The sequence below is a fragment of the Lithobates pipiens genome, unplaced genomic scaffold (assembly GCF_037356315.1).
Source record: "Lithobates pipiens isolate NorthernLeopardFrog02 unplaced genomic scaffold, aLitPip1_a1.2 Scaffold_23, whole genome shotgun sequence".
NCBI classification, from domain to species: domain Eukaryota; kingdom Metazoa; phylum Chordata; class Amphibia; order Anura; family Ranidae; genus Lithobates; species Lithobates pipiens.
This window is the reverse complement of record NW_027507785.1, coordinates 75,127,577-75,148,767: the sequence shown is the minus strand read 5'-3', so window position 1 is coordinate 75,148,767 and position 21,191 is coordinate 75,127,577. Positions and strand designations below refer to the sequence as shown.

Sequence of the window (21,191 nt, the reverse complement as noted above, 5' to 3'; positions counted from 1 at the left end):
GAAATTCTGACGGAAAAAGTCTGATGGAGCCCATACACGATCGGAATTTCCGATAACAAGATCCGATCGCACATTTTCCGTCGGAAAGTCCGACCGCGTGTACGAGTTTCAATTTGTATGCAATCAGGCAGGCCCTTGCATTACATGGTTTTGGTAAATCGAAAGACAAAAATCTGCAGAAAATCTAAGAGTGTGTATGGGGCTTTAATAGGACTAAAACTGTTTTTTTTTTAATATTTTCTTTTTTGTATGTTAAGCTTAGGAGTGATAAACAAATGCTTTCTATTTAGTCAGCCACATGTTAAATACTGTATATAAAAATGTTATATTTACCCTTGCTGCAGTCAGCAGGTGGAAAGTGCCAGTCTGGAGCTTGAGGGTCTCAGATAGCTGGTTTACTGCTGTGCTGCGATTACAGACTTCAATTGTAGATTTTCAGGTTTCAAACACTCATACAGCTGCATGAATATACTCAGTATTTGTCTGCTTCTATGTTATACAAATAACATTAATTTTATTTATTTATTACAGGTACCGTACTTGCATTGTAGTGCTGGCAATTTATGCAGCTCTTTATATATATATTATAGGAGCAGTGGTGGCTAGTGCATTTTGGGTGCACGGGCACTACCCCCCGTCCCTGCTACTGCATCCCTATCCATGCGCCCTGCCCCTTTCAGGACGCTGGATGCATGGACTCCTATGGCGGGGGCAGGAGGGGGGTGTATTTTTTTTTTGAAGCACCTGATTAGAGCCAGAGGCTCTAATAGGCTTCAAAAAGGGTGGACTCGGGGCGCAGCAGAGAGGGGTGTCCTGCGATCCATCCGCGCACGGGGGGGGGGGGGGGGGTGAGCGGGGTGTCAGCATATGATGGGCAGACTGGCAGCATGGGATGTGCACACTGGCACCATGTGATGTGCACACTGGCACCATGTAATGGGCACACGGCAGCTTATGATGGGCACACTGGCACATATGATGGGCACACTGGCAGCATTTGATGGCACAGTGGCATCGTTTGATGGGCACAGTGGCAGTGTTTGATGGTACAGTGGCAGCATTTGGGCACAGTGGCAGTGTTTGATGGGCACAGTGGCTGCATTTTGGCACAGTGGCAGGGTTTGATGGGCACAGTGGCAGGGTTTGATGGGCACAGTGGCAGTATTTGAGGGCACAGTGGCAGCATTTGAGGGCACAGTGGTAGCGTTTGATGGGCACAGTGGCTGCATTTGATGGGCACAGTGGCTGCATTTGATGGCACAGTGGTAGCGTTTAATGGGCACAGTGGCAGCATTTGAGGGCACAATGGCAGCATTTGGGCACAGTGGCAGCGTTTGTGCACACTGGCACCATGTGATGTGCACACTGGCACCATGTAATGGGCACACGGCAGCTTATGATGGGCACACTGGCACATATGATGGGCACACTGGCAGCATTTGATGGCACAGTGGCATCGTTTGATGGGCACAGTGGCAGTGTTTGATGGTACAGGGGCAGCGTTTGGGCACAGTGGCAGTGTTTGATGGGCACAGTGGCTGCATTTTGGCACAGTGGCAGGGTTTGATGGGCACAGTGGCAGGTTTTGATGGGCACAGTGGCAGTATTTGAGGGCACAGTGGCAGCATTTGAGGGCACAGTGGTAACGTTTGATGGGCACAGTGGCTGCATTTGATGGGCACAGTGGCTGCATTTGATGGCACAGTGGTAGCGTTTAATGGGCACAGTGGCAGCATTTGAGGGCACAATGGCAGCATTTGGGCACAGTGGCAGCGTTTGGGCACAGTGGCAGTGTTTGATGGGCACAGTGGCTGATATTGATGGCACAGTGGCAGCATTTGAGGGCACAGTAGCTGCATTTAGTGGGCACAGTGGTAGCGTTTAATGGGAACAGTGGCAGCGTTTGATGGGCACAGTGGCAGCGTTTAATGGGCACAGTGGCAGCATTTGAGGGCACAATGGCAGCATTTGGGCACAGTGGCAGCGTTTGGGCACAGTGGCAGTGTTTGATGGGCACAGTGGCTGAAATTGATGGCACAGTGGCAGCATTTGAGGGCACAGTAGCTGCATTTAGTGGGCACAGTGGTAGCGTTTAATGGGAACAGTGGCAGCGTTTGATGGGCACAGTGGCAGCGTTTGATGGGCACAGTGGCTGCATTTGTTGGCACAGTGGTAGCGTCTAATGGGCAAAGTGGCAGCGTTTGATGGCACAGTGGCAGCGTTTGAGGGCACAGTGGCTGCAATTGATGATCCCCCCCCCCCAAAAAAAATATTTGAGCACTGCATAGGGGTTTACAATCTAAAGGTTCCTAACTCACATTCATACCAGGGCCAATTTAGACAGGAGACAATTAACCTACCAGCATGTCTTTGGAGTGTTGGAGGAAACCCACACAGGAACAGGGAGAACATGCAAACTCCAAGCAGGTTATCGTGGTTGGGATACAAACTGAGAGCCCTAGTGCTGCTAGGTGGAAGTGCTAACCATTTCCACTGTGCTATTAGTTTACAAACTGAAAAAATACCAATATGACTCTAGTTTACAATTATGCTGGGTTCACACTAAACACAGATGCAGCTGTCAGCAGGGGTCTGGTGCGTCCCTGTTCTCTGTTTCAGGGATGAATCAGGCCCGAATTTTTGTCTGAATTCGGACCTGAAACAGAGCCAAAGACACACAGGACTCCTGTGCAATTTGCTCAGCAGCCGCTCTGGAGATGTGTGTACCAGCTCCATTGTCATGCAGAGAAACCCACAGCCAATTGACAATAGGTTGGGTTCACACTACAACATGCAGCAACATATAATAGACTACAACATGCAGCAGCTCACAGCAGGAGTCCGGTGCGTCTCCATTCACAGTTTCAGGTCCCTCCACTTCGGAGACTGGGCCGCAGGGCAGTATTCCAACATGATACCGACCCCAAACACACCTCCAAGACAACCACTGCCTTGCTAAAGAAGCTGAGGGTAAAGGTGATGGACTGGCCAAGCATGTCTCCAGACCTAAACCCTATTGAGCATCTGTGGGGCATCCTCAAACAGAAAATGGAAGAGCGCAAAGTCTCTAACACCCACCAGCTCTGTGATGTCATCATGGAGGAGTAGAAGAGAACTCCAGTGGCAACCTGTGAAGCTCTGGTGAACTCCATGCCCAAGAGGGTTAAGGCAGTGCTGGAAAATAATGGTGGCCACACAAAATATTGACACTTTGGGCCCAATTTGGACATTTTCACTTAGGGGTGTACTCACTTTTGTTGCCAGCGGTTTAGATATTATTGGCTGTGTGTTGAGTTATTTTGAGGGGACAGCAAATTTACACTGTTATACAAGCTGTACACTCACTACTTTACATTGTAGACAAGTGTCATTTCTTCAGTGTTGTCACATGAAAAGATAGAATAAAATATTTACAAAAATGTGAGGGGTGTACTTACTTTTGTGAGATAATGCATATACTATACCTGGCCGATGCCACTGAAAGCTGGAAATCACTGAAGTAGACACTCAGCGCAGGACCTAGAAGTAAGTGGAGTTCACGGGAGTAGTGGTGTGCACTTCAGCTTCCAGGGGCATCGGCCAGGTATGGTATATACATAGTTATATTGGTTACATTCAGCAAATTTTTTTGGGCCCCCCCCCTTCTTTTTGGTCCAAACAGTAATGAAACAAGCAGTAATTACTTCTTGCAGTCAAATTTCCTACAATTGCAGTTTAGTTGTGGATTTCCTTGTATGAACTGCCCATTTCACATCCCCCACAACGTTTGATGGGATTCAGAGCAGGACTTTGACTAGGGCAGTCCACAAGCCTTCATTTATTTTTTTCAGCCATTCCTTTGTGGATTTGCTGATGCTAGTATCACACCTTCACATTTTTTCGAGCCACATTTGCGTGGGCGCGGTAACCCATTCATTTGAATGGGTTGCCGTGCCTGTGTTTTCTGCAGAAAAAGGTGCATGCACCTTTTTCAAAATGCGGCCTGCAGAGAAATCACATGGTCATTTTGACCATGTGATTTCCCTGTGATTCCTGCACCCACAAACGTGCTGCAGGGGGCACCCCTGTGCGTTTTCCCACAGCAGCGGCAGCCACACACATAGATGTGAACCAACCTAAAGCAGCACTTATTTCCTATGAGTGTATATATAGTTAAAGCGGAGTTCTGCTTAAAAAATGTTTTTATTAAAAGTCAGCAGCTACAAAAATACTGCAGCTGCTGACTTTTAATAATCAGACACTTACCTGTCGCAGGGTCCAGAGATGCGGGGGAACGAAGCCCCGCTCCTTAACCCCTCCTCTCTGCGGCACCGGCATTGTCACTGTGGGCGCCCGGTTGTGGCTTCACAGCCGGGCACACACTGCACATGCGCATGCATGAGCTGCGTGGTGCGCTGTGACTGGCCAGGCAATCATCTGGGACTGGTGATGTGTCCCAGATGATTGCCGAGAGGGAGGGGGAAGAGGTTAACTTGTTTCCGGTGGTGCGGTGCGCCGGGATGAAGTGGGAGCTGGAACCCTCTAAAATGAGGGTTTCTGCTTCCGTCCACCAAAAAATGACATGCCAAATGTGGCATGTCAGGGGGTCACCTTCCCTTAAAGCGGAAGTTCAATTTTTGGGTAGAACTCTGCTTTAACCTGCTGAGGACATTTTTTTATCTAATGCCCCACACACACGAGCGGATTTTCCGTTGGAAAAATCTTGGATGTTTTTTCCGATGAAATTCCACTCAAGCTTAGCTTGCATACACACGGTCGCACAAAAGTTCTCTGAACTTTTGACCGCCAAGAATGCAGTGATGTACAAGACTATGACGAGCCAATAAAATGAAGTTCAATACTTTCGATCATGCGTCGAATTGTTTCCGAGCATGCGTAGGAATTTTGCACGTTGGAATTTGTACAGACGATCGCAATTTCCGATCAGAACTTAAAAATAGAGAATCTGCTCTCGATCTTTTGCCGGCTGGAATTCTGCCAGCAAAAGTCCAATGGAGCATAAACACGGTCAGAATTTACGACCAAAAGCTCTCATCGGACTTTTGCTGGCAGAGTTTCTGATCGTGTTTATGGGGCTTTAGAAAAACTAGATTTCCACATTATTCATCAACATCTTGTCTGCAGATTTTGAGATGATTTCTGTTGTCTACATATTAAAAATATCTTTATTAAGATCATCTTTCTTTTTAATTTTATTTTCATTATTTTCATAGAAAATCTGAAATATAAAATGTGAACAGATCATCAAGGTATTCCAAATGCATTTAGAAAGACAGATGAATCAGCTGTAATTAACAGACAGATGACAAGTAAAAAGATGAATGGCTCAGGCATAGCTAATAGATTCACGAGCCTCGGAGTAAGTGGACCAGGCATGACTAACAGATGCAAGCATCCAGATGAGTCAATGGCCAATAATTGACTTATGTATCCAGCTAGGACAGTGCACGGGCCAGATAAGACCCTCCTAGGTATCTACTAAATGAATCGATGCAAACCAGGGCTAATAAATTCCAGTCATTCCAACATTGTATCTATTTTACCTTGAAGTGCAAGAGTATTAAAACTTCAGGCAAACTTCACACGAAAAGAGCTCAGTACAGATCATTATGTAATTGATCTCGCACATTACATGAAAATGGTTATTAGAATATAAATCATTCTTGTGGTTATGACAGACAGTCACGCAGTTATGCTTTCTAATTACAGACACCCAATAATAATTTCATCCATCATTTGCCATGCAGTGAACTATTTAAGTACCTTGATCATTTCGGAAAATTGCTTAGTTCATAAAACGAATAATTTAAGGCAAAAAAAGAAGAAATTCTGTTAACATTACGCAATTCCTGTGCGTGGAAATGTTAGGTTAGATGTTCTCCGTTTCCAAAGAATGGGTGACTGAGGAATAAATGAAGCTACTTTTGTTTTCACTGTAATTGTATGTGTCCGGGAACAATACATGTAAAGTAGAACTATAGGCAAAACTTTTTTTTTTACATTTTGGATAAAGTAAAGGGAGAGTTATAACCCCTGAGAGGAAATCCCTGCAAATTAAGGGGATTCATTGGGGATCCCTAGTTCACCAGAACTGCTCTCCCTATTGGAAAATTCCCCCTCTATTCATTTTCTGGGGACAACTCAAAATTTGTGATTTTCCTTCACTTTCAATGATAATGGTAAACAGGACAAATAGACAGGGTGAATCTCCCTAAAGCCCCATACACACTATCAGATTGTCTGCTGATTTTTTCCATCAGATTTACCAAAACCATATAATATGAGGTCAAACCTTAGGGGTTTCAATGTGTATGCAATCAGGCAGGCCCTTCTACTACATGGTTTTGGTAAATCTGAAGGAAAAAATCAGCAGACAATCTGATAGTGTGTATGGGGCTTAAGGGGGGCACCACTGGCCTCCAAAGCAGCCATTCAGACACAAACTCCCAAATCTTGGGCTTTCCCCAGAAAATTAATAGAGGGGAAATCTTCTAACGGGGCGCTAGTTCGGCAACTTGGGGGTCTCCAAGGGATTCCCTTTATTTGCAGGAGTTTTATCCCTCTTTCTGTTTTGGCTGTAGGAGAGGATATAAAGGAAAATCTCCCCAATGGGACACACTTGGCAAAAAAAAAAACTTACAGGGCTTATGATATCCAAACCAACACCTGGCTTATGATACCACCCCGCCTGTATCCAAAAGGAAAAAAATCCTCTCCTACATGTAAAAAACATAATTTTTGTTAGAAAACCACTAAGAACCCCCAAACATATATATATATCTATATATATATAGATATATATATATAGATATATATATATATATATATATAGATATATATATATATATATATATATATATATTTTTTTTTTTTTTTTTTTTTTTTTTTTAAAGCAGAGGCCCTAGAGCAGTGATGGCGAACCTCGGCACTCCAGATGTTTTGGAACTACATTTCCCATGATGCTCAACTACACTGAAGAGTGCATGAGCATCATGGGAAACGTAGTTCCAAAACATCTGGGGTGCCGAGGTTCGCCATCACTGCCCTAGAGAATAAAATGGTGTCTGTTGCATATTTTTAGGTCACACAAAATATTTGCGGTTTTTCAAATGCAATTTTTTGTTATTTACAGTTTAATTAATTTTAAGGCACAATAACACAATATGAAACCCAATTGTTTGGTAAAATATAAAATATGATATTAAGCATCTATTACACTCTAGATCTATCCTCTGCCCTCCAATGCAGCCATTCAGACACAGACCAGTCTTATTGGCTTTTTTACTGTCCATTAACAGCCAGATAAGCAAAGAACTGAAACCAGAAGTGAAAAAATCCACATCGCTTCCGGGTTCCTGATGTCACACAGCGGGAGGAACAACATCCGTTTCTCTCACTGTGTTCCCAGAGCCGGATGCCGCCAGTCACATCCTTAACGGGGTCCCTGATCACACGGGAGAGCCCGGTAAAGGTGGTGGCAGAAGGGTGGGACCCCCTTCCGCCACCTGTAAAAGTAATCCAGCGGCTCTATAGGATTACTTTTACTTTGCAGGGAATCACCGGCCCAAAAATTGCTGTATCAATGATCCAAATATCACCTGAGACCAAGGTTTGCCCTGGGAGGCAAATGTTGCCTTTTTTGGTAGCTCAACTTATTATCAGTGGATCTCATTATAACTAAAATGTATTTTTCCACGTAGCATGATTCAGTTATAACTGAAAAAATATATGGCTTAGATATTCTTATAAATATCATATAATGTTACACTAACATAATAAATAATCTTAAAATTCTTTTTTTTTTCACTTTAGATATAATCATATCTTGACGTAACAACTTCAGATAATTGCTGGTAGAAGCATCGTCATGTTCAAAAATGAATATCAGGTATGAGAAACCTTACAGCAAATAAAGAGAGCATTTTTTTTTTAGAAAGATGATGGAAGACACCCCTCTCCTTCCAGAGTTCCTTCAGTTTAAATTATAACATATTAAAAAGATTAAAATGTGTGCGGGTGTCACAATGTTAGTGGCTTTTTGCAGCGGAGGCATCGTTGGCACAGCAGAGGGAAAATCATTGGCATAGTGTGTGGGGTGCAGCACTATTTTGTGGGTCTGTTAAAGTGGTTGTAAACCTAGTTACACCACTTTTATCCTACAGGTAAGCCTATAATAAGGCTTACCTGTAGGTACTGTAAATATCTCCTAAACCTGTATGGTTTAGGAGATAATTACCATATTCGCTTGCGCCAACGTAATCGACGCATGCGCACTGAAGAAAGGGCATGATCGCGCCGTTTCTAAGGGGCTCGTGCTGTGACGTCACATGACTCCGGCCAGTCACAGCGGCGGAGTCCACGGCCCCGGAAGGAAGAGGGCTGAAGAATGCGGCCACCGGGACATTGCGGGCTTTGTTTGCAGGTAGGTGCAACATAATGGGCTAGTTAACGATGCATACTAGCCCATTATGCTTTTACTTTACAGGGGAAAAAAAGAGGAAGTAAAACCCATCAGGGTTTACTTCCTCTTTAAGCCTGGTTCACACTTATGCCCTGTACACACGAGCGTTTTTTGCATCGGAATAAACTCTAAAGAGTTCTTCAACGGAATTCCGCTCAAGCTGTCTTGCATATACACGGTCACACCAAAGTCTGACCGTCAAGAACGCGGTGACGTACAACACGTACAACGGGACTAGAAAAAGGAAGTTCAATAGCCAGTAGCCAATAGTTTCCGTCTCGTACTTGCTTCAGAGCATGCGTCGTTTTTGGTCCATTGGAACAGCATACAGATGAGCGGTTTTCCCGATAGGAATTGGTTCCGTCTGAAAAATTTAGAACATGTTCTATTTCTAGATCCGCCAGAATGTTTGACATAAAATATAATAGAATATACGATAAAAACTTCTGTCTGACTTTTTCTGTCAGATCTCTCTGAGCGGCTGAGGGGAGTCACAAAACTCTCTGAGCAGCTGAGGGGAGTCACAAAACTCTCTGAGCGGCCGAGGGGAGTCACAGATCTCTCTGAGCAGCTGAGGGGAGTCACAAAACTCTCTGAGCGGCTGAGGGGAGTCACAAATCTCTCTGAGCGGCTGAGGGGAGTCACAAAACTCTGAGCGGCTGAGGGGAGTTTCAAAACTCTCTGAGCAGCTGAGGGGAATCACAAATCTCTCTGAGCGGCTGAGGGGAATCACAAATCTCTCTGAGCGGCTGAGGGGAGTCACAAAACTCTCTGAGCGGCTGAGGGGAGTCACAAATCTCTCTGAGCGGCTGAGGGGAGTCACAAATCTCTCTGAGCGGCTGAGGGGAGTCACAAAACTCTGAGCGGCTGAGGGGAGTTTCAAAACTCTCTGAGCAGCTGAGGGGAATCACAAATCTCTCTGAGCGGCTGAGGGGAATCACAAATCTCTCTGAGCGGCTGAGGGGAGTCACAAAACTCTCTGAGCGGCTGAGGGGAGTCACAAATCTCTCTGAGTGGCTGAGGGGAGTCACAAAACTCTCTGAGGGGCTGAGGGGAATCACAAATCTCTCTGAGAGGCTGAGGGGAGTCACAAATCTCTCTGAGCAGCTGAGGGGAGTCACAAATCTCTCTGAGCGGCTGAGGGGAGTCACAAATCTCTCTGAGCGGCTGAGGGGAGTCACAAAACTCTGAGCGGCTGAGGGGAGTCACAAAACTCTCTGAGCGGCTGAGGGGAATCACAAATCTCTCTGAGCGGCTGAGGGGAATCACAAATCTCTCTGAGCGGCTGAGGGGAATCACAAATCTCTCTGAGCGGCTGAGGGGAGTCACAAAACTCTCTGAGCGGCTGAGGGGAGTCACAAATCTCTCTGAGTGGCTGAGGGGAGTCACAAAACTCTCTGAGGGGCTGAGGGGAATCACAAATCTCTCTGAGAGGCTGAGGGGAGTCACAAATCTCTCTGAGCAGCTGAGGGGAGTCACAAATCTCTCTGAGCGGCTGAGGGGAGTCACAAATCTCTCTGAGCGGCTGAGGGGAGTCACAAAACTCTGAGCGGCTGAGGGGAGTCACAAAACTCTCTGAGCGGCTGAGGGGAGTCACAAAACTCTGAGCGGCTGAGGGGAGTCACAAATCTCTCTGAGCAGCTGAGGGGAGTCACAAAACTCTCTGAGCGGCTGAGGGGAGTCACAAATCTCTCTGAGCAGCTGAGGGGAGTCACAAATCTCTCTGAGCAGCTGAGGGGAGTCACAAAACTCTCTGAGCAGCTGAGGGGAGTCACAAAACTCTCTGAGCGGCTGAGGGGAGTCACAAAACTCTCTGAGCGGCTAAGGGGAGTCACAAATCTCTCTGAGCGGCTGAGGGGAGTCACAAATCTCTCTGCAGCTCAGGTAAGAATAGAGCATCTTCCTTTCCTTGCCTGCAGATCATAAATGATGAACTGTACAACTCAATGACAGCTCTGTACAAAAGGCACCATTATCCATATGTTCCTATGGCAGAACCATCTCTGTCGGGAGAAATGAGATATTTTCAAGTTAAACTGGTTCTTCTCATCCAAAAACCCTGCAATGTTATTATGGGCAACTTTAGACACAGCAAATGCCAAAAGGAAATCGAGTAAACAAATTGCTATAAACAAGTATTTCAAAACATCCTACATTACGGTGATTATTTTAGTATATAACTTTGAAGCAGAAAATAGTAATAATAGATGCAATCCAGGGGTTCCTGTGACTCAGAGCGAGGCAAATATTTTTAAAATTGCTGGACCACTACAGAAAATAGCTTTGAGCGATTATACAAACAGAAAAATACCTATTTTCCTTTTAAAGTTTATAATAACAGTACAGCCATCAGACACAGGCGAAATAACCGGGCAGGAAGGCATAAGCCGCAGTGTCGTTTGTTATGCCTTTGCCCAATAACAGCTCGCTGCCTTTGGCGCAGAAGGATATTAATTCGACAAAAAAATGATCTGAATCTGTGAACAAGAGTTGCTTTTGGTGAATATTTAATTTTTGTTTTCATACCGAATATGTCAGAGCGGTAAGACTCATGCTTGTGTCGTTAGAGGGGTAAACATGTTGTGTTTGTTTAATCTTTTGTGTACTTATTTTCGGGTAGCAGATAATAAGAAATATTTGAGGTGGAACTGTTTGGGCTATTTACATTCGCTTTTAAAAGGATTATGATGCTTTAAAGGCTAAAACTAGTCCAACACATTCCACTATTTCTTGTACTGCTCTTAGTAGCAGTGTTTGCTATTTCAGATCTTTTTATCCTTTTATCCTTTACTAATGTTCCCCTTCTCCGTCAACCGAGTTTCTACTTCCTTTACACTTTAAGAGGATGTGTAGTGTTATATAAATTTTACTTACCGTGGTAAGGATCAAATTATTATTTTTTAAATACCCTTTTTATTTTTGTTGTTACTGTAACTAAAAATTTTATGTATATCACTTGTAACCAGCAGAGAAAACCATTACAATAGCTTGACTTATTTTCCCTTCCTTACCTGAAAATCAGCAATAAACTTATTTCCCCTTTATGTCTTGTAAATTGGCTGTGCTGTGAAGAAACTCTAAAAGCAGGAGCTCAACTATATACAGAGCTAAATACCTGGTCGAAACTGAGTTGACAAGAGGACTTACTTTACCTCTGAAATCCAATATTCCCTGGAAAGACTTAAAAGAGAATTAAAAAAAGAAAAATATATACTTGCCTAGGTGGCATGCTGCGTCTGTCCCCCACCACCTCTAAGACCGAGAATTGAGCGATCAAAGACTGATGATCGCTCAGTTCTTGGTCTTCACTGAGCAGAGAGCCGACGACTGTCAGTCATGACTCCCTAAGCCCTTGTACACACGGTCGGAGATTCCGACGGAATGTGTCCTATCGGACCGTGTTGTCGGATATTCCGACTGTGTGTGGTCTCCATCGGACTGTTTACGTCGGAGTATCCGACGGACCAAGTCTTCCAACTTGTTGGTAAAATTTTCAGACAAAATGCTCCGATCGGACATACTCCGATCATGTGTAGAGAATTCCGATCGGACAAAGTGTCATGCATACTCAGATCAAATTCCTACACCAAAGCTATTGGCTACTAGCCGAACGTAGTCCCATCGTAACCAAATAACGTCATCTTTTTGGTATTTTACGACAAACTTTGTCCGACCATGTGTATGCAACAGTTTCGGACAAAATCCGTCGGACAAAATCCGACAGACAAAATCCGACGGATTTGGTTGTCGGAATCTCCGACCGTGTGTACAAGGGCTTAGTCTCCCAGTGGTTTGCCGAATGGCTGAGCCAGCTGCCGGTCCAGGCATCTGGGTGGATCCTGACTGAAAGGTGTGGATCGATCCAGAGCCTGCACCAGATGAACTACCCCCGCCGACAGCGGAAGAAAAACTGTTTTCTTCCATACCCTCCAAGCCACTAATCTGATTGGTCCTCTCCATTCCTGATCATCCTATTGCAGAGTCTCCCTTCCAAAGGGAACAACCCTAATCACAATGCCCGGAAAAGCTGTAAAAAGCCCCTACATGGCTTATGTAAAAACATCTCATGTCCAAAAAAATAAAATATTAAGTAAACCTGTCATAAAAGAAATATGGAGGTGGCCATCGGTGACTTCTTTCTGGAAATGCTAGCTGTTTGTCTGCCATGCTAATCCTCTGGCTTAAACACTCTGATCTGTAGATCAGGAAAATCAATATTAACCACTTCCCGACCAGCGCACGACGATGTACGTCAACAGCATGGCACGGGCAGGCATATTGGCGTACATGTACGTCCAATATTCGTTGCCGCCATGCCATCGGGAGCGCGCCGCCGGCGGCGCGCTCCCGCGCTGGTCGGGACCCCCGTGAGTCCGGTCACGGGACCCGCGGACTCGATCGCCACGGGCATCCCCGCGATCGTCTCACGGAGCGGCCGAATGGAGGAAATGCTGTATAAACAACATTTTCCCATTCTGCCTAGCAACTAGTGACGCTGATCTCTGCTCCATGTGATTGGAGCAGAGATCAGTGTACACTAAATGAAAGCCCAACCCCCCCACAGTTAGTAACACACCCCTAGGAACACTTAACCCCTACACTGCCACCCACAGGTTAACCCTTTCACTGCCAGTGTCATTTACACAGGAATCACTGCATTTATATAGCAGTGATTACTGTATAAATGACAATGGTCCCAAAAATGTGTCAAAAATGTCCGATGGGTCCCCGACAATGTCGCAGTCACAATAAAAATCGCAGATCGCCGCCATTACTAGTAAAAAAAAAAATAATAAAAAATTATTAATAAAAATGCTATAAAACTATCCCTATTTTGTAAACGCTATAACTTTTGCGCAAACCAATCAATAATCGCTTATTGCGATTTTTTTTTACCAAAAATATGTAGAAGAATACGTATCGGCCTAAATTGAGGGAAAAAAATGTTTTTTTATATATTTTTGGGGGATATTTATTATAACAAAAAGTAAAAAATAATGCGTTTTTTTCAAAATTGTCGCTCTATTTTTGTTTATAGCGCAAAAAATAAAAACCGCAGAGGTGATCAAATACCACCAAAAGAAAGCTCTATTTGTGGGAAAAAAAGGACGTCAATTTTGTTTGGGAGCCACGTCGCACGACCGCGCAATTGTCAGTTAAAGCGACGCAGTGCCGAATCGCAAAAAGTGGTCTGGTCTTTGACCAGCAAATTGGTCCGGTCTGAAAGTGGTTAAAGAACATGTACTCCAAAGACATGCTGATAGGTTAATTAGATAATGTCTAAATTGGCCCTAGTATGTGTATGTATGAATGTGTTAGGGACCTTAGATTCTAAGCTCCTTGAGGGTAGGGACAGATGTGAATGTACAATGTAAAGCGCTGCGTAAATTGACAGAGCTATATAAGTACCATAAATAAATAAATGTACACCTTTAAAGCAAAAATCATAGAGCTGTCCACACCTTACAAGTCTATACTTACTTCTTCCTTCTGCATTCCATGATATACTCCTGCTATATGGTTACCATTTGAATCTATGGAATGTTAATGCACAGAAGCGGGCAAATCTCCAGTAGATTTTTACCAACCAGGATGCAAAAATCACATAAGGTTGTAGCCGTCAGAAGAGAAAAGTATAGACCTACAAAATGGGAGGATCAGCTGTATGTATTGTAAGGAGGGCTGGGTGATTTATTTTTCTTTAAAAGTGTATATATATTGTACTTTAAAGCTTAATTCTAAGATCTACTAGAATTGGAAACTCCATCCCCATGCTCCTTGCACACCTTGCTGCATTTTTTCTCTACTTACCTGCAAAAGTGCCCCAAAATTGTGGTCATGTGATCTCAGAGGTCCATGCAGTCTTACATGAATCACTAACCTTTTAGGGGGGTTAAATGGCTCTCAGATGTCGTACCACTGTGATGTTCCTACCATTAGAAGATATAGTGTGTGTGGGCATGGTGATGGCATCTCCTACAGGGGGTTTGCTCAGGACTGTCTGATTAACGAAGAAAAATTTGGGTGGCGCTGGCATCATTCAATCTGGATGTGGAGTGACATCATAGGGAGGAGATAGTGAGTTTTTCTATGGAAACTGGTGCTCTAATATCAAGGATTAAGGCTGGGTTCACACTGTGCAGATCACATGCGATGTCTAAGCCCTTGTACACACGGTCGGACATTCTGATAACCAAATCCGTTGGATTTTGTCCGACTGATTTTGTCCGAAACTGTTGCATACACACGGTCGGACAAAGTTGTCGGAAAATCCAATTGTACATAACGTGACGACGTTATTTTGTTATGACGGGACTACGTTCAGGCTAGTAGCCAATAGCTTTGGTCTAGGAATTTGATCCGAGCATGCGTGACATTTTGTCCATCGGAGTAGGCTACACATGATTGGAGTATGTCCGATCGGAGCATTTTGTCTGAAAATTTTACGGACAAGTTGGAAAACTTGGTCCATCGGAAACAGTCCAATGGAGACCACACATAGTCGGATTATCCGATTATCCGACGGTCCGATAGGACACATTCCATTGGAATCTCCGACAGTGTGTACAAGGGCTAAGGAAATAAGCCCACGAGAAAAGGCTGAAGCTGAAGTTGGACTTCTGGGTCAGTGACTCAAATTATTGAAGCCAGTGACCGTCAGGCAACTAGCATTTGCAGAAGTGTTTGGCCATGTTAGCTAGAACAATTCTCTGATGACAGGGTTTCTTTAAAATACATTAGATCTCATGGCTAGTTCTGAATGTCTCTTTTGGTCCTTTAAGGCTGCAAGAAAAATATTTCGGGGTGTTTGAGGATAACATATTTTGGCTACTTGCTAAGTCCTACACCTGAATTCCTCCACAGCCAACAAAGTAGTTGCAAGCCAGCATTCCCAGATGTTATAGGCGCCAGGAGGTTCCTGTGTAATATCCCCAATTTCCTTGTTATAGCAGCTGTTACTGTGAAAATCTTACCCCTTCACAGTATAAATTGTAGCAAGCCGTGTGATCTTCTGGAAGAGCTTGTCCTATGGATTAGTGGCCCCTGCTGTGATAATGTGCCTCATTTTTTCCTAACAGATATTTTTATTTGCCATCACATACAATTATGTTGTTGCCTTCATTGAAGCTGCAATGTAAAATGTAAGCGTGATAAAGACTGGTTCAAAAAAGAAAATATGTCTGAGCTACTTAATTGTGAAGGAATTTAAAGAGGCACTGCTAGGGCTCTTGTATATGGGCAACTGAGTCTGTACAATGTATCGCCCAGGTGCTGTATACAGCCTCCCATTCACATGAATGGCTGTGCTTGGCTGTACTCCGGTATAGGCTTGTGCTATCGTAAACACAAGTATTGCATATGGACAATGTGAAAAAAACTACTACAGGATACTACAGAATCATAACATCACTAACTAAATTTGGCTGCCTGTATTTGGCGGATAACGTCACCTGGGAGGCCCGCCCCCTTTGCTTACATTTATCAGCAGAGATCTGGAGCTTTCATGTCGATTAAGAGTTGTGTCCAGATTTTTGGTGGGTTTTTTCTTTTGGGTGTTGGCATTTGTCATCATTCATCGTGATTGACGTGGATCTGCATCTCTGGATGACATGATCAATAATGAATTTACATTGTGGGCATTACATTTTGTTATTGTTGTTTTTTAATATATGCCTTATCAAAAACTGCGTCAGTGTGTTTATTTACTTTTCACGTTTTTGTCAATGAGTAGGGGTACCTCTTAGTGATTCACATAGAGAGGCTGTTATCTGGGTCCTTCTTGTTAAAGTGGGCTTTCAGATTCTACCCACAGACCCCCACAAACTCCGGGTAAGGATTGTGTGAAATGGGCCCTTCTCCTCACCAGCATGGGGGCACAATTCTTTTCCTGGGGGTCCTCCCTAGCAAGGTACCCCCACATGGCCTGTTGATTACTGACTTCTTCAATAAATTATTTGTTAAGCCAAGAGAGGTGCTGTTTGGAGCCGCAGCCATCTTGCCACTTCTGGAAGATGCTGATGTTTATGTTCCAGCCTGAAGTCTGACAGCTCTGCTTCCTTCAAGAACTCTGCTTCAACCAGCCACATGCCTGCTGAGCTCTGCAGCCTCACGGTGATTCTGTGGTGGTCTGTATGGGTCTATGACAAGCCTTGATCTACTTTTATCTAATGGAAGCACGCCCCCTGATGCAGAGCACAGATTGTAATACAGGCACATTTTCTGAGCATTTCTGGTGAGTTCACAACCATAGGAGAGAGGTCTCACGAGACGTGGTGACGGGAACCTTGGATGGATTTATGCTGTACATGAACCACATGGATAGACTATTTTATGTTCTATAATTGAACTATGGACATTTGGAACATATTGATACTTAGGGTTAAATATATTCATTAAGCGCTGATAATGTTATATCTTAGATTTAACATATGTGTGATGATGTGGCCTGGTATGGTTCAGGGAAAGAGGGGGGCGCATGGCATGCAGACTCCCTTTTGCTGGCCAGCCAGTCTGCATGCTCAGATCAAGAACTGGTGTACATTTGGGGGCCTATGTTTTTGTTTTTTTGTTTTTGTTTTTGCATGTGGCCCCTCCACCAAATTAATACTAGAGGATATGTAAAGGTTTGTTTAACCACTTACAGACCGGACCATTTTGCTGGTCAAAGACCAGACCACTTTTTGCGATTCGGCACTGCGTCACTTTAACTGACAATTGCGCGGTCGTGCGACATGGCTCCCAAACAAAATTGACGTCCTTTTTTTCCCACAAATAGAGCTTTCTTTTGGTGGTATTTGATCACCCCTGTGGTTTTTATTTTTTGCGCTATAAACAAAAATAGAGCGACAATTTAAAAAAAAAAACACATTATTTTTTACTTTTTGTTATAATAAATATCCCCCAAAAATATATAAAAAAAATTTTTTTCCCTCAGTTTAGGCCTATACGTATTCTTCTACATATTTTTGGTAAAAAAAGTCGCAATAAGCGATTATTGATTGGTTTGCGCCAAAGTTATAGCATTTACAAAATAGGGATAGTTTTATAGCATTTTTATTAATAATTTTTTATTATTTTTTTTTTTACTAGTAATGGCGGCGATCAGTGATTTTTATTGTGACTGCAACATTGTGGGGGACCCATTGGACATTTTTGACACATTTTTGGCACCATTGTCATTTATACAGTAATCACTGCTATATAAATGCAGTGATTCCTGTGTAAATGACACTGGCAGTGAAGGGGTTAACCAGTGGGTGGCAGTGTAGGGGTTAAGTGTTCCTAGGGGTGTGTTACTAACTGTGGGGGGGTTGGGCTTTCATTTAGTGAACACTGATCTCTGCTCCAATCACATGGAGCAGAGATCAGTGTCACTAGTTGCTAGGCAAAATGGAGAAATGCTGTTTACACGGCATTTCCTCCATTCAGCCGTCCCGTGAGACGATCGCGGGTATGCCCGCGGCGATCGAGTCCGCGGGTCCCGCGACCGGACTCACGGGGGTCCCGACCAGTGCGGGAGCGCTCCGTGGCGGCGCACTCCCGATGGCAGGGTGGCATTGAAGATTGGACGTACATGTACGCCAATATGCCTGCCCGTGCCATTCTGTCGACGTACATCGGCGTGCGCTGGTCGGGAACCGGTTAAAAAAAACAAACAAAAAAATATAAACATGTCATACTTACCTCCTCTGTGCAGTTGGTTTTGCACAGAGTGGCCTCGATCCTCTTCTTTTGAGGTCCTTCAGCAGCGCTCTTGGCTCCTCTCTTCTCTAGTGCCCTGTTGGAGACACACTCCCTTGAGGGACTTGTGTGGACTCGCGTGCCCGTGTCCTGCTGCCCGGTCTATTGACACAGACAGCAGGACTCGCCCCCAGGTCATTGCATTTGATTGACAACGGTGGGAGCCAATGGCTGCGCTGCTATCAATCTATCCAATCAGGACCCGAGACGCAGAGTTCAGATAAGTAAAAGGGGAGCTCTGGGGAGGCTGCTGCATCACAGGAGGTTTTTCACCTTAATGCATATGCTTTAATGTGAAAAACCTTGAAGGTTTACAACCCCTTTAAACCAAACCTCATTTGGCATTCCCCTAAAATCCTTACCAGATCTAAAAGGGTCTGGTATTGATATTGGGGAGGGTCCCACACCATTTTTACTTTTTTACCACAATCCCTGTCCCTTTGTTCACATTCCTCTGTTAGACGGGATTCCCTGGCTGAGAGCTGAATGGGCCAGGTGGTGATAAGTCATTGATAAGTCATTGCTGCTGGCTTCCTGACCAACCAGCCAGAGGGGAAGCTGCCATTTTTAGCAATGGTAGTAACATATTATAAATGTGTAACTTCTTGCTGTTGCTGGAGGTTCAGCTTGGCCAAACACCAATTTAGTTCAACCGTTTCCAACCTCCAAACAATCAAAATTGGGCCCACATTTGGGTTCAGATTGAACCAGCAGCTCATCCCTATTCTTAACGCAGTCCTGCCAGGCAGCAAAGCCGAATAAGTAACCAAATGTTCTCTACTTGCATTCAAGTCAAGGTCACTTCCCCACTTATAGTCTGTGTTTTTGGACAGCAAAGAACCACGGAGTGAGAAGTTCATCCCTTTGCTCCCTTTTCTGAATACAAACCTATATTAAAGTGTTACTAAACCTACAACAGCAAAATCAGTCTGTGTACGCAGTAAAGCATGCTTGTCATATTTACTGTGAAACCGAAGAGGTTTAATTTCCAAATTGTGTTAAAAGGCTGTTTGAGCCGGTCTTCTCTGATCCTCACCTTCTTCCACTGTCCCCAAGCCTTAAAGTCACTCTGCACATACTCAGCTTGGTGTATATTGCTGGATAGTTTTTTATTTTTGTTTAATTTTTTGGGAGGGTGCATGTGATTGGCACAGGGCCAGTCAGCACTGTCCAGACAGAGGGTCAGGGGTCATGCAGCCTCATAGGACAGTCAGAGGAGAAAGAAAAGCTTTAACCAGCGCTTGGACAGATACTGATAGAAGTCACAAGACTGCTATATACTGCGATGAGAAAAGGTATTTAGCAGTTTATATTTACTAAAATAATTGTGTTTATGTTCTGTGTACTGTGGGAGACCAGATATAGTGAATACAGGGTCCTGGGTTTAGTAACACTTTAATTGGTGTATTGTTTATACCTGTACCTGCTTGAAGAATAGAAACAATCCTAGCTAACAAGTCAATACAGCCACTAAATTGCTTTTGATGTGCAGTACTACCACTCAGTTGTGCTTGCCGACCCATGTAACCCATATGTGCAGAGGCAAAGAGGGTGGGCTTCAATGCCCATTTACTGCACATATATACCCATGGATGGTCAAGGTTTCTGTGCTGAGAGTTCACTCATTATGTCCTCTCAGCACAAAGGCTGATCTGTCATAGATCCTGGTCTGTAGTAATGATTGTAAACCGGTGGGGCAGACTCCTGATCATGTGACCACTTTCAAAGCCAATCACAGTGGTCATGTGTTTGGGCAGTCTGTCCCAACCCCTACCCCCCCCCTGACCTAAAGACCTCTGGGCTGGGCAAGAGGGGGTTAAAAAAGAACTCTAGCAACCACCTAAGCTACTGAGCCTGTTTACCTGCTGAGTCAACCAGCCAGTTTTCAAATGTGACTGATGCAGCTATAGTGAATTAAAACATATTCAGTTCTGATAGTTTTCTGTATTTTTAATGTAACAATGCTGCTTTCACTTGGTTATGGAACAGTCCTGAAGGCTAAACACATTAAAGTTTCCTTTCTTGTCTGCACAAACAGCAGTTGGAGGCATTGCTGATGGAATGCTGTCGTACTCAAGGCTTCATGAATTAAATGTTACTTTAGTTAAAAAATGATTATAGTATATAAAATTGCTACACAAGCCATTTTGTAATTTAATGTAATTACCTTTTCATTTCATCAGCTGTCTTCTTCTATCATCTTTTAGGGTGGATCGTTTGTTGAAATCTTCAGTGCCCAAGGTAAAGATCCAGTGGCAAAATGGAAACTCTCTGGAAGCCAGTCAGCTATCTGGAAAGTAAGTAAATTCTTTCTAAATCAGTCAGTATCAGTAGTATCAGTGAACCACATTACTGAGTGTGTATATGGTTATCTCTCCTATAGGGACGGGCTTGGGCATGTTTGGGTCAAACCCGCCACTGCACACTGCAGTCACTGCACACACCAGTCACTGCACACCCCAATCATAGGTTAAAACCCCAAAACAGTCATATCTAAAGCATAGAAAACAGGGAAGAACAGCTAATGCGTTTCACATCACAAACAGATGCTTAGTCATAGCTGGCTCCATGCGTCATTATGCTAAGAAATCACTTTGAAAAACACCCCCCCCCCCCCCCATTTAGCCATCTTTAGTAAGGGCAGATGATTCACATAGTATTTGCTTCCTGGAATCCAGCTGCCCTTAGTTGAGGCATGGAGGCAGGAGGGTGTGCTTTGCTTAGAAACCCCCTCCTCTCCTCCTGAAGATTCCTGGGATGTATGACATCAATGGTAGTGTGTTTTCATGCACTAAGGTGCCTTGAAACAACTTAAGTAACCCATTGAAAATGAGCTCCAAAACTCAATACTCAAAAATGTTGAGTCATCATTGGTGCCAATGCACCAGTATTGGTTGATGGAAAAGAACCCCCCCCAGTATTTGTACAAGTAACCACAGTAACACCCCCTAGCAATAGTGTGGACAAAATAAACCCCCCAGCCCTGGTG

General features: G+C 44.0%; 1 protein-coding gene across 1 annotated transcript in view; it reads left to right on the top strand.

Annotated features, from left to right (window-relative positions):
* CFAP20DC (CFAP20 domain containing) overlaps positions 1–21,191 on the top strand; it is a 490,970-nt gene that overhangs the window by 9,796 nt on the left and 459,983 nt on the right. Inside the window, exons 2-3 of the mRNA XM_077451901.1 lie at positions 7,813–7,888; positions 20,410–20,499. Coding sequence (XP_077308027.1) covers positions 7,868–7,888; positions 20,410–20,499 — 111 coding nt within the window. The 5' untranslated portion in view covers positions 7,813–7,867. The remainder of the gene's footprint in view (positions 1–7,812; positions 7,889–20,409; positions 20,500–21,191) is intronic.